Here is a 13,734-nt window from a genome sequence, read left to right as displayed (position 1 = left end):
AGGTGAGCTTGGGAGCAGCATCAGTTCAGAGCCTTACAAGGTGACAAATCTTCCTTTGTTCATGTTGCCTGCCACACCTCCAAGTTCTTTCATCTTGTATTGCATGTCTGTTCAAAGTATTAATACCGGTTCTTGGTCTGTATTTCATTTCAGTACAACTACAACACTGGCATCAGTTATGAAACTTTAGGCCCTGATGAAGTCAGGTCCCTTTTAACAACGGTGCGTAGCCGGCATGAATACACCCAAGCTTAGTGATCTCTTACAGTCTTATTTCTCTGCTCTGTTGTTTTTAATTAAACAAGTTGTGTTTGTTTCTACAGCAATGTGGGGTGATCTCTGAGCACACCAAGAAGATGTGTACCAGGTAATTACTGTATAATCCACTGGCCCGTACTACACAATAAAGCTACTGATGAAACTTCTTCAAACATTTTTGTGGTCCTAATGTCTGGAATACTGCAGGATAGTTTCAGGTACTGTGACACCTGGCCTTATGTGGGTGTTGCCATGTTATTTATTCCAAATGCTGAGGTCAGTGTCTTTATGTCCCTTCGGTGAAGCTTTTGTCATGAAAACTAAATTACTTCATCCGTATGAAAACATGTATGTTTGGACTAACTCGGGGACACAAGTTGGCAACTCATTGCATTTCATTGTTTAAAGATTTTCTGGACCAGAGATTGACTTGTTCCTCTTCCCAAAACAAAACACCAAAGAGGTGGATCTGACATAGTTTTAATTAGACAGTGGAGGACTCTGTCAGTGACCAACTTCTACAGTAACATTTTAACACAACGTTTAACACAGCATTGCTGCTCTTCCCTCGCTGATTGGTCACTGATTGTGTCTGCAGCAGTCCGTCCGTCCCGCCTCCCTCCGTCCCCTGTGGCTGTGTGTATGCAGGCAGGGTGATGCGAGAAGTGAATGTGTCAGGGATGTATAATGCCACCTTGTGTCCCACCAGGTCTCATCGATGTCCCCAGCACACGGACGAACAGAGGAGGGCCGTCAGGCTGTTCCTCCTGGGGCCGTCCGCGTGAGTGTCCTTACCCCCCCTCAGTGTACTTAACAAAAGTAATATTAGCATGACTGAAGTGACCCTTGTGGTGCAGGTGTTAGCTGGTAATATTACCGGTAGTGCTGCTGGTCAATGTAGTAAATACTCTGACACAGGGGCAAAGGCAGAGTTGTGACTCTTTCATATTAGGTCTCAGCGGAGGAGCATCTGTGCCAATCAGCATGTGACTGACATGATTCAACTAACTCTGTGATGATACCTGCATAATTGTTACAGGCAATTTTACGCCACCCATATGTCTAACCAGTCAGTAACTCTGTCTGGGTTGCATGTAACAGGCCGACGCTGCCTGATGCAGACGCTGTGGTGGAGAGTGACAGCTTTGACATTCCAGATGGACAGACCCTGATGAGCCGCCTGCAGTGGGAAGACTCTCCTGATATTTCACCCAGTGACTCGGCCTCATCTAAAGCCAGTAAGGAAGTAACATGCATCACACGTATAGTATTTGTTTTGATAAAACGTACAGACTGTTGATGGACCGTTCTCAGGATTGGCTTACACTTTCTGTCCCCCCAGTAAAAAGTAATCTTGGAAAGGCAGCTTTTAGATATTTTTTTCCCCATTTCTCTAGCCTGAAAATCCAGATCCAAATCTGAAAGATTAAGGGTCTGGCATCAAGAAATTAAAGTCGGCCATCTCAAGGGGCAGCACCATGCGTGCATTTGAAAATCTCACTGCACGCAATTGGATAACACTACAACCAATCACAACAACACACGGGGTGACGTCGTCATCTGTTTAGCTCGCTTCTGCTTACATCAGATACACCGATGTGATTGGTGCAGCTCGGCTACAAGGGTATAGTTAATGAGAACCATTACTCAGTGCCAGAGGGAGCAAATTCAAATTGTGCTCTAGCAAGAACACTGGATTTCCAGGGTACCATTTCTCTGGAATAATTTACGGAGTAATCTAAAACTGGATGCACTAATACCAATGGGTTAGGGTTAGAGACCTCATTCACTTTAACTGTGACTGTTTTCACATAGGACAGTCATACGTATTTGCATCAGTAGTCATGTTTTCCATCAATGTATCGCATTAGAAAATGTTGAAGGAAACAGCAAAATTTGGAAAAACGTCCTCAAATTTGCAAAAAGGTTTTTACATGTGGCCGGGGTTAGAAAAAATATATAATATATGTTTCGATATTGAAATCTTTATTTCATTTGGTTGTATTTTTGTTTTTGTTTTTTCATTTTGTAATCTGCACTAGGTCTCACTTGTAAAGGAGATCTTGATCTCATTGGGTTTTCCTGATTCAGTAAAGTCTAAAGATACATTTTCTGTCCCTCTCACAGGCACCAACCATTCCGATTCTAGGAGGCCCAAGAAAAAGAAGAGGACGTCTCTCGGTTTGAACAGTGGAGTGGTAGGAGGAGTAGGAGGAGTAATAGGAGGGGGAGGGGGAGGCGGAGGGGGAAGCCTGACTGGAGGCGGTGGCAGCAGCAGCAGCTCTCAGAGTAATATCAGCTTTTCGACCAAAAAAAAGAGGCCCAAACTCTCAGCACCTTCTATTTCCAGCATCTACGATGATCTAAATTAGCAGAAGCCCTGTCTGTCAGAGCAGCTCTTTGTTCATACCTACATTTACAGACCTGAACAGGATGGGATAAAACTTGACTTAGTAGTTCTTATTCATTCACTCTTGACATGTAATTCATTTGAACATTTCTCCTTCGGAATTATGACCACAGTGTTCTAAATGTTGTGGATAGGGGTCAAAGCGTCCAATCAGAGTATCTGCAGGAACCTATAGGGAACATTCCACCTTAAAACAGACTTTAGCTAGCCTCAACTAGTCTTACATGATTAGGAAGTCTCCAGCTGTGAATCAGAAAGCGTGCCTATATGCCCATAAAGTCCCCATATACGGTGTCGCAGTGTCCAGGCAATGTCAGGCAGTGTCAATTTGCACTGTTGCACTATATGTCCACACTGCATGTGGACACATGGACAGTACACCCATATGCGATTGTTGAGCATGTCGTTCCAGATGTAGGATCAGATGTTGGAACCTGGCATACGAGCATGAGTGAGATCAGCGGCTGGTGGTGAGTGATAAGGTCTGCCTCAGTCTGAACTCCAGTTTATCCAAAAAAGGTGTTTGACGGGGTTGAGGTCGGGGCTCTGTGCAGGCCAGTCAAGTTGGTTTTTAAGCCTGTCTGGGAAATCCATGTCTTTATAGATCTGTCTTTGTGCACGGGGAAAGCACCTTATTAAAAAAAGGAAAGGGTCTTCAATAAACTGTTGTTGGAAGCACGCTTTTAGATAAAATATCATAGCATGCTGTAGCATTGGCTGTTCCTTAATTTGAACTAAATGGCCACAGGGGTGTCCACATACTTTTGGCTGTAAAGTGAAAACAGATCTTGAAATTGTCCGTAGCGGTCACCATCACCACATTATGAATCTTCCAGCAAAAGTGATTAAAATTAAAGAATTGAAACTGATTTGGACAATATGATATACAATATCACTTATTTTATTTTATGGTCTAAAGAAAACTAGACATTATCAGTTTTCAACTCCTAAAAAGACACCATAAATGGCCTTTTAACTGCAGGCATTTTAACATGACATAGCAGGAAAAGCACAGGTGTAATTAACAACGTTATTTAAAAGAGGCTGCACTCCAGTCCATTTCAGGGTCCTGCCACTGGGCACGCTTGCTCCCCGACGGGGTTTACTGATGCACTTAAATGGAACACAGTCAGTCAGCGTTAAAAGAATGAAATGCACCTGTGCTTTTCCTGCTATCACTAGTCCACATGTCTGCTATGAAAAAAGGCCCATTGGGAATATTTGTCCACTCTTTTCTGGAAGTTTGTACAAAATGTTCCTTTACATCTCAATTCCTGATGGCCTGTTTTTTCTTAACAACTTATTTAAGTTATTTGAAGACCTTTTATTAACTATAGGACTTTTTGTTGGCCCTTAACCTTTTCCACAAGGCATGACAAGTCTTAAAATTGGCTTTCTGAAACCTTCAGGTGCTCATTGTTGGCAATTCTGCGACCTGTCCCTCTTTTTAGATCGTGTGTTCATATAACTGAGTTTCGGGACACATGGACTTCAAGCGCTTTCAGTTCAAACCTTGATACGCATATACTGGACCCTTCATAAGTGGCTTTTTAATTCTAGCATTGTATTGCACTGTGTGTATGTGAGTGTGTGAGAGATCTTTTTCATAAAACTATGCATCCTGTGAATGTGACTTTCTTGTAAAAGTACATGTGCCATTTTAATTATTTAATGTTTTTTTGTTTACATCAACAATATATTTAAGTTGTATCTGTCACTGCCTATAAAGTGATGAAGTGTATTATTTGTGTGTAAATGCAGATTTTGATATTTGATGAGCCGTCAGGCTCTTGGGGCACATGTACAGTACATGTTTGTATAACGCGTGAGATAAAAAAAAAAAAAAAGAATGAATCATGAATCAAACTCAAATTTCATCCAAAACATGTCTTGTGTGTTTTCACTTAGTTTCTGCTTCTAGATCACATTAAGATCAGAGCTACAGTCGTGCTTGTCATTCACGATCATGAGTGATAAGTCTGTACGCCTATATGATGTCTAATGGGAAAGTTGTAAGATACAGTACTTTTGAATAATGTACAACTTTTCACAGTTGATGTCTTAGAGAAGTTTTTTGGGGGGGTTTAAACAGACTTTACAGTTTCAGATATTATTTGTAGAGTCAGAAAACAAGGATGATTTAGTTTGTTTGTATGCATCAGGACATCATTGCTGTAAAATTTAGGGACTGTATGAAAATTATTGAGCGGTAGAGGAGTTAAGAAAAGGTGGGGGTATTACTCCATTAGAAGCGCTTGTTGAATGGTCAAATAGTTTGGGAATAACCCCGCCACCTTTCCCATGTCAGTTTTTTTTTTTAAACAGACCAATAATCCTTGTTTTCCCGCCCCGTTTTTTAGGGGTTTTTTTCTGTGCTTTTTTTTTTTTTTACTTCACCACTAACACCAACTTTTTTTTATTTATTTTATTTATAAACCTCATTTAAATTAAATAATACCTAATTTGAGTTACAAAAAAAGAAAAAGCTGAAATCATGAATTATTTTGGCAAATAGTTAAGCTTTAATGTATAATCACAACAGTTTAGTCTTGTTTTTTCACGGTCAAAAATGTACTTTTTTTTGACATTTTATTTTGCTTATTTCTGGGCAATTTGCTTAAAAGAAACCATAATGTTCTGATGTAGAAACTTTGAAAACGGGTCAGATATGACCCGAAGACAACAGGAGGGTTAACGCTCTTTTTAAGTTGTTCAACTACTTCTGTCGCTTTCAATGCGTTTGACCGAGGGCATCCAACGTACGCCGTTATCTCCATAAGCAATGTGGTGTCTCGAATGGTCTAGATGGTCCGAAATTGAGCGTGCAGGCAAGAGTCTGACTTTATCTCATCGTAGATTCTATTTTATTTCATTCTTCCCAAGAAAACATTTTATTTCCTCATCAAAATCAAGTAGCTAGTAAGCCCGATAACTCAGTTTTAAGGAACAGGATAGATAACTGTGCTGCCTGAGCCTGATTAGTAGAGCTGTTTATTTAGCAGTTCTTTATTTAGAAATGGAGAATGGCTCACCATGTAGAATTTTATTTCCAGGTATTGGGGAAAGCGTGTTTATTTTTATTCTAAGTCTATTAAAAATAGCCAACAACATATAAGATTCAAACTCCCTCCCCACCCAAATAATTTCCATACAGTCCTTCAATTCAAGTGCATTCAGTGGTTAGTCTCAAATCTGTCGAGCCTGATTTCATTTCCAGTAGTTTACACTTCGACATGCGTTTGTAGTAACTTTGACCGTGCCCTTTTGAATCTTTTCCAGTGGAGTCTTGTGATGTGCACTAAAGTTAAATGACCTGTTATTGAGATATTTTGGTAGGTGTGATTTAGATTTTTTTTTTTAAGCCACCTTTATGTGGATGAAGATAACAGCTGGTGTTCCTTTGTGGATCTCTGTGTATGTGTGCAGTAAGAGAGCAATGACAAAGAAGGCAATGTGAGTTGAATAATTTTTTCCATGCACAAATCTGTGCGCGTGTGAATGACTGTTGTATGTGATCATAATGTGATTTATTTTCTTCACTACCAAGCATACTGGTGTTTGTATGGAAATAAACACAAAGCATAACCAGAGACTCACTTCTTTAGACTACGAACGGTTAGTGAAACAGGTTGGTTTGAAATGCTTTAATTTGAGACATCACTGAAGCCAGAGCAGTCCAGCATAATCAGGAGGGTTCCATGTCACCCTCCAAATCTTTAAGTGCCAGATGCAGGTTCATCTGATTCATTCTATCATTTTATTTACAGAAAATACACCATATATTTACAATATCTTCTCAAAAAAATGTCTATTTTCACGTCTAGTGATTATTTAAATTAGCCTATTTCTACATAGCAACAGTTTTTGAGCATCAGAGATATCTGAACATTTTAGCCTAGCACTGGGGCATTTGCTTACACAGAGCTTGGCTCATTCAAAAATAACGGTGGTTGAACTGGCACACAGCACGTTGAGTGGTTCCAAAAGGTTTTAAGATCATTGCATCTATCAGTTAATTATACACACAGAAAGGGTGATCTAAAAAACAAAAGACAAACAAGAAAACATTAGCAACAATAAAAGAGCGCATACTGTTTGAACCACTAAGTCGTATTTGGAGAGGAGCCAAAGTATGGTCCGGTTTCAGCTCACTGCAATTATTATTTATTCTATATATACTGTACAAGGACTTTTATTTTGTTACATGCACAAACAGCCATACCTAGTCACCCACACACACTCTGCAAGCATCCAATCAGCTGTGGCATCTGCACCAAGCCCCGTTTTGATTAGTCCATCTCTCCAGGCGCCACCCACTGCTGTAGTTTTTTTTTATTTTTACCTCACAACATTCAGCCGTAAGTGTGTTCCCCCTCTCTGCCTTTTCAGCGGCTGTGCATCCCAAATATCAGAAAGCTGAAGAACACAGTGACTCCCACAAGGGAGATGGTCGCAGGGGTGGTGAAGAACTGCCTGTAGTTGATGCGGAAGTACCACACCACGGCCAGTATCACCACAAACACGGGCACCACCAGGCTGCTGGTGCTGATGGCCACACCAGCAGCCCTCAATCCTCCGGAGACTCCCGGGCCGACTCCTGCTCCGGGCCCAGACTGAGCCCCCTCCTCCGGGGTAGCCTCGTGCAGGGCCTGGGAGATGTGGCAGTGGATCACGCTGTTGTGTGTGATGTTTAGGGATAACAGAGTCTTCTTGGGATCCTGCAGCAACTGGCCTTGGTAGATAAGTTTTATTTGATGCTCCCGACCTGAGAAGTATTTACTGGGGAAGAGATCGAGGGAGACGAGGAAGAAGAGTTGTTAAAAGACATAATGACCGTTCATTATGGCATTTTGGGATATTCGCTTATTTGCTTTCTGGCAGGGACTTACATAAGAAGATCAATACAATTCTTGTGTGTTTACGATAAATGTGTAGCTGCAGCCAGCAGTCGGTTAGCTTAGCTTAGCATAAAGACTTGAAGCAGGGGGGGGACGGCTAGCCAGGCCCCGTCCAAAGGTAACAGAAATGTGTAAACAGATTTTGTTCCATGTGAATTCAATCACTATTTACCGTGTTGATGTTTGTGTGAAAAGGACGAGAGCTTTCTTGGACTTCATGGAGTCTCTGCCGGTTGCCTGGCAACCTCGCAGTGATGACAAGACTCAAGGCTAAGAAATAGTCCCATTCATATAACCGCTCATAAAACCAGAACATGTTTTTTTACACTTAGAGATCACGCGTTAATTAGCAGAGCCGGGCTAGCTGTCCCCTTGTTCCCCAGTCTTTATGCTAAGCTAACTGACCGCTGACTGTAGCTTCACATTTACCATACCTTCTCAGCTAGCTCTCTGCAAGAAGCAAATAAGCACATATTTCCCAAACTGTAAAACTATTCCTTTCACAATCTATGCTTGAAGTCTGTGGGTGGATGTTCGGGGTGGTTTTACCTTTTCAGTACTCCCACTGTATCCTCTGGATCTACAACAGCTACGTCCTCCGTGTCATTTAAGTACTTCAGACGGACAGAGATGGAAGCGGAAGTGGTGGTGGTGATGGGGCAGATGGTGCTGGACAACACTGGGATATGCTTTATAATCTTTTTATCTTCCTCCTCCAGCTCATCCTCCTCCTCTTCCTCCTCCTCCTCCTCCTCCTCATCATCTGACGTATGCATTCTTCCAGCCTGTGGTTGTTTGCTCTGGATATCCAGCAGGAAATCAGTCCGTACCCCTTCAGCTCCCTCCCCAGTCTCCTCCCCCTCTCCCCTCTCAGTCCCAGGCTCGCCGTCGTCCGGCTTGTTCTCCTGAGAAGGCGGAGGAGCCTGCTGTTCCGGAGTGTCGGCGCTGGCAGAGCCTCCGCTGTAGCTGTCGGGACCTCCCAGTCCGATCAGAGAGGCGTGAGCGCCCACAGTGAGGATGGTGCCCAGTATGTGGTCTCCCCGGTCGGCCACGTGGGTTGAAAGCCAAGCGAAGACAAGGGCCAGGACCAGGAGAAACACGCCGCCTGCTGCCGTGACCTCATCCCCCATCCCATCCAGCATGGTCAGTGCACACACTGCCATCTCTGTCCTCCAAACCTGAAGAAAAGACACAACAAGATTATGTGTACAGCCTCAAATCACACATTCGCCTCAAAGACCTTTACAATCCATACAAAATGTAGCAACTAAACAAAACATATAAGCAAAATGAAACCCGATCTTAAAGGCTATCCGAGTGTAGTCCAACACCTACCATTCTCTCATCATCTAAACAAATGTTATTGGAAAATAATCTGGCTTTGCATATAATGTACTCAATGAAAATGAATTATTTTTACAAATAACTTAGTCTAGTTATTTAAACTATGACTTTACTAAAAACACAGTAGGGTTGACAGATCTAATGCTGTATGCTCATTATAAATACGTCAACCGATGGACATTTTGCATTACTGTTTATTATCCCTTTATTATTTATATTTGTATTGGGCCATTACCAGGACAGCTTTATGGCAATATTGGATTTACAGATTTTAACGTGTGACAAAGTACCTTTTTTTTATTCACCGGATTCGCCAAAAGCTGGTTATTTCTTATCTATAAACAGTTACTCTAATTACTTTTATTAAACCGTGATATTATAGTAGGGCTGCAACTAATTATTAATTTCACTATAGTAAAATCTGCCAATTATCTTTTAAATTAATCTATAAATTGTCAGAATACAATAAAGGAAAAAGGCCCAAAGTGGCCTGTTTTGTCCAACCATCACTTTATTGGTTACAGAGTGAAACCACCATACTCTTGTATTATTTGAGTCCTAGCTCATCCGGATAAAGCTACTTCACACAATGCACATGACTCGGATTTGTACACGTACAAACCGATTATAAAGACATTATGCCATAGCTCTGTAGCGTCATACATGTTTTGAATATACGCAGGGTTGCTGGCAGATTAATAATATGTTAAAGAGGTGTTACCATGTGTAAAAGGAATTAACGTTATATAAGATGAAAGTTACTCAACGTATAAATCCGCAGCAGCTATCAGGGCTGGTCATCAGCTGTTTGTTGTAGCTGTGAAGCTATGTCTATAAAACCCAGCTGTTCGAAGACGTGTCAACAGCGACGTCTTATGCCACGTTAGCTAGTCATTACACTCGACATTTAGCTAGCTATACAAAGAGAAAGTGCCGTTATGTGACCTTCTGTGCGGCCCACTTGTCATGTTGTAACTGTTAGGTTAGCTAGGTTATGTTGCTAGTTAGCGAGCTAAGTTAGCTTGAAAGCTAGCCTTACTTGCTAGCTTAAAAAAAACAAAAAAACGACCTTCGGCTGTTTACGACTCTCGCCGTTCTGTATTGTTTTTGTCGCGACTGTTTTCAAACTGAACACAGAGGTCGTGTGAGCGTCTGCCCGTCTTTGTTGCATTGATATTAAACGATCTTACCGACCAGATGTATAAATCAGAGCATGTTTGAAGCCGAGGCTTGATGCTAGTTAGTAGCTGCTCCTTAAAAAACCCACATAATAAACACAGAGGCTACGGGACGAGACGGCGTGACGTCATCGCCGGGCAGTTGGGAGCGCTTGATTTGGAAACGGGTCACGCCTGTTGTTCCTCCTGCTCATACTCGTGGTCATAATACCTATATATCATTTATGACAATGTATGATATTTACTATGCTGGTAATTTAGGGACAGTGGTGAAATGTAACTTAGTACATGTACTCACGTACTGTACTTTTTACTTCTACTCCACTACATTTCTGTGGGCAATATACTTTTTACTCAATTCTTTGACAACTTTAGTTACTTTTCAATTTAAGATGTTTGCATACAAAGTATAGGGAGAGCGTATAAAAGACAAAAAATATTGGTTACTTTGATTATTGATAAGCTAAGATGAAGACATAGTATAAGGTGTTGTACTGTTGTAATATAGTTGTATAGTATAACATAATAGATATATAGATTAAACTTTATTGTCATTGTGCAGAGACAAGTACAAAGACAACAAAATACAAAAGTACAAAGTAATATAAAGTATGGCACTGCGATATAACATAGTATATAGTACAGCAGTATACCATAGAAATGAATAGAATATTAAATACAATATATAACAAGACTATATCCACAGTATGGGGTGGTATATACTCACTCCGGCACAGAGACAATGGAGAGGGAGAGGCGAGTGTTATTTTACCCAGAGCCAAAAATGAGGCGTCAATAATGAAAATGATTAATAAATAGTTGTAGTTTTATACAAAACATTTAAAATTGAGGTCCAACTCAACCTGCTACAACCGTAACATCCGGTTTTAATGTTACTGCATGAGTGATAATAACCTTATATCATATATAAGAGTATAACATTTACAGGGGACACTGTTCTGCATTGAGTACTTTTCTTGTAATATTTAAGCACATTTTCATGATTATACATATATATATATATATATATACATATACATACATATATATATACATATACATACATTTATATATAGATATATATATGGATACATATACATACATGTATATATACATATATATATACACATATATATATATATATATATATACATTTAAAAAAAATTATATTTGCATACAGCGTACATTATACCCAAAATACATACTGTACATGAAGTATTTCATTTACCTGTAATTAAATTTCAAACGGAGGCTCAAAAAGTAATTATGAGCAAATATAAGTAAATGAAGTAGCATAATTTGCAAACTGATCTCTTCATGTACATTCTGGCCAGTTTTTTATGGAAAATGCAAGAATAACAAAAGCATATTACAGCCCAAATATTACTACTACCGTAAGTACTAGTGGTGCTTATTTCTCATATGGTATTCCATTTGTGTTTATCCTGTTCAAAGAAGCTATGCATGTAAATACTGGAGACTTATTTTTGCATGCAACAGTAATGTCAATAAGTTTAATATGCAAGCACTGCGTTTCTGACAGGTAACAATACGATCGATCAACCAATACAATATGAACAAATTAAAAGTTAATAATACTCCAACACGGGGTAAAGTTGTGTTTATTTGTATTTTATTACAGAAAGTCCACCTGAAAGTGTTTTAAGTTGACAAAAAAAGTCTTAGTTTGAAAAAAACAACTGAAAGTGGTTATTGTAATCCAACAAAAACTTGTTTTCAAATATTAAAAAATAAATACACACACACACACACACACACACACACACACACACACACACACCCCCACCCCAGCACAAACACCACACACACACCAACAAACAAACAAACAAACAAACAAACAAACAAACAATATGAAGTTACTGGAGCGTCCCGTCCTCACACAGCAGCAAGTAATCCCTTACAGAGCTGGGAATGTCCAGTTCACTGACTGCTGCAAAACACCGGCCTCCGAGGCACAGGCGTAAAGCACACCGGCAGAGATGCTGCAGAGAGCGAGGCTGGCCGCTCCGCTGACGCACCAGGTCGAAGAAAGGCCGGTGCTCCTGAGGCAGCGACGGGACAAACAAAACCCCGTCAGAGCACTGGATAGGAAACGAGACAAGAAGGGGGGATTTAAATGCTGCTCACCTTATATATCTCAGGGGGCAGGGAGTCCATCCACTCACAGGGAGGGATGGATGTGTACGAGTTCAGCATCACCTCCAGAGTGGCAGGAGAGAGGACACACTGCTTCAACATCTGTGCAGAGCAAAGAAATAATCCCACTGTCCAACTTGTTAAAAAGATTTCTGGAGTCAAACTACATGAAAAGGTTTATCCTCGTCTGTCTGACTCGATAGTTACAGTATTACATGTGCTACGACCTTTAGTGCTTTGGATTTAGATTATTTCTTGGCCTCATATGGTTAGTTTTCACTATTTTAACATTTGTCTTCACTATTATTGCATTAATATATTGGCCAGATGTTTTGTAGTATTGGAATCTTTCCTTCTAAAGGCCATTTTACAGTCAACGCATCCAAGCGTGCGCGCGCCAATGTCACGTCAACATGACGTAGATCTCGCTGGCGAAAGGCTGTAGCCTTTCCTCCTTAGCGCCTCCTCTGTTCAGGAGGAGACTGAAACTACTGTCGGCGCTCTCATGACGTCACATTTGCGCATGCCAGCTCATCTTTAGCTACTGTAAAACGGCCTTAACCCTTGTGTTGTCTTCCCGTTGACCATGATCTTGTTGTCCAACCAGGTCAAAAGTGAATTTAAATTTGTTGTGCTTTTTCCAGGGTGTTTGGCTCTTTTTTTTTAATGTTTTTGACACTTCTTGAAACGCTTTTATGTTGTTGTTTTTTAATTCATGGTCAATACACCTAAATGATTTGACATTATACCTAATTTTTTAAATTAAAAAAAGCAGACATCATGAATTATTTTGACTAAGATCAAAGGATGTTGAGTGATCACGGACTAGTTTGTGTCAAAGTTGAGTCACAATACTGTTTTAAAACCATTTATAAAATTGAATAAAACACCCACAATTCAATAAAAGTTATAAGTTAATTTTGCGTGCAAAGATCGTTAAATGGGTTCCGTAAAACATACATCCATGCATCCAAGTTATTTTGGGGTATTTTAGTTCAAAGAAACTCATCTGATTCTGATTTGAACATTTTGAAAACGGGTCTAATTTGACCCGAGGACAACCCAGGGGTAAAGTAATGACTACAAAACTGTCCGTCCACATAACACAAGCTTTCCGTGATCGCGCACAGCCCCCACCCTTCCTCCACGCAGTCGCTAGTAGCCAAGGAGGACACGGAGGATTTAAAAAAAAAAACATGAGAACCTCTTCAGAAGAGGTCATTGTCTTCACTCGAGTTTCCCGCGGGAAAGTCCCCGGACGACACAGTCTTCTGAACGTAGCCAATCAGCAAACAGAGGGAGTGGCTGAGAACGATGACGTTGCCTTTCGGTGACCCTTCGGTGAGTTCTGTACTAAAGCATAGACAGTGAAAGAACTACTAACACTAGTACTAATGGCGGCGGAGAAAGATGCGAGCGAAGCCATTCGGTCCGAATATCCAGAAGTCAAAGCCCGAGCAGGAACAATCTTTGCTGAGTTTTGTTGGTG

At 40.6% G+C, this 13,734-nt stretch overlaps 3 protein-coding genes across 5 annotated transcripts in view; 1 reads left to right on the top strand and 2 right to left on the bottom strand.

Moving 5' to 3' along the window:
• atxn7l3a (ataxin 7 like 3a) overlaps positions 1-3,305 on the top strand; it is a 7,067-nt gene extending 3,762 nt beyond the window's left edge. For both annotated transcript variants that reach the window (XM_032537115.1, XM_032537116.1), the window contains exons 9-14: positions 3-40; positions 154-222; positions 324-367; positions 968-1,039; positions 1,360-1,496; positions 2,386-3,305. In XM_032537115.1, the coding sequence (XP_032393006.1) occupies positions 3-40; positions 154-222; positions 324-367; positions 968-1,039; positions 1,360-1,496; positions 2,386-2,630 (605 nt within the window). In that variant the 3' untranslated portion in view covers positions 2,631-3,305. The remainder of the gene's footprint in view (positions 1-2; positions 41-153; positions 223-323; positions 368-967; positions 1,040-1,359; positions 1,497-2,385) is intronic.
• A 2,992-nt stretch (positions 3,306-6,297) lies between these two features.
• Positions 6,298-10,254, bottom strand: tmub2 (transmembrane and ubiquitin-like domain containing 2). 2 transcript variants are annotated; one of them, XM_032537117.1, is made up of 3 exons: positions 10,101-10,254; positions 8,116-8,744; positions 6,298-7,447 (listed from the first exon to the last, which is right to left on the bottom strand). In XM_032537117.1, exons 2-3 carry the CDS (start codon positions 8,727-8,729, stop codon positions 7,054-7,056), a joined length of 1,008 nt encoding a protein of 335 aa, XP_032393008.1. In that variant the 5' UTR covers positions 8,730-8,744; positions 10,101-10,254; the 3' UTR covers positions 6,298-7,053. The 2 variants fall into 2 exon arrangements, with proteins under 2 accessions (XP_032393008.1, XP_032393009.1); XM_032537118.1 differs by having other exon boundaries at positions 10,105-10,220.
• A 1,661-nt stretch (positions 10,255-11,915) lies between these two features.
• asb16 (ankyrin repeat and SOCS box containing 16) overlaps positions 11,916-13,734 on the bottom strand; it is a 5,019-nt gene continuing 3,200 nt past the window's right edge. The window contains exons 6-7 of the mRNA XM_032537114.1: positions 12,237-12,347; positions 11,916-12,151 (exon numbers count right to left, since the gene is read on the bottom strand). Coding sequence (XP_032393005.1) covers positions 11,966-12,151; positions 12,237-12,347 — 297 coding nt within the window. The 3' untranslated portion in view covers positions 11,916-11,965. The remainder of the gene's footprint in view (positions 12,152-12,236; positions 12,348-13,734) is intronic.

The sequence above is a fragment of the Etheostoma spectabile genome, chromosome 15, assembly GCF_008692095.1.
Source record: "Etheostoma spectabile isolate EspeVRDwgs_2016 chromosome 15, UIUC_Espe_1.0, whole genome shotgun sequence".
Classification (NCBI taxonomy): domain Eukaryota; kingdom Metazoa; phylum Chordata; class Actinopteri; order Perciformes; family Percidae; genus Etheostoma; species Etheostoma spectabile.
The sequence above is the reverse complement of the archived record's forward strand: the minus strand, read 5'-3'. Positions and strand labels throughout refer to the sequence as shown.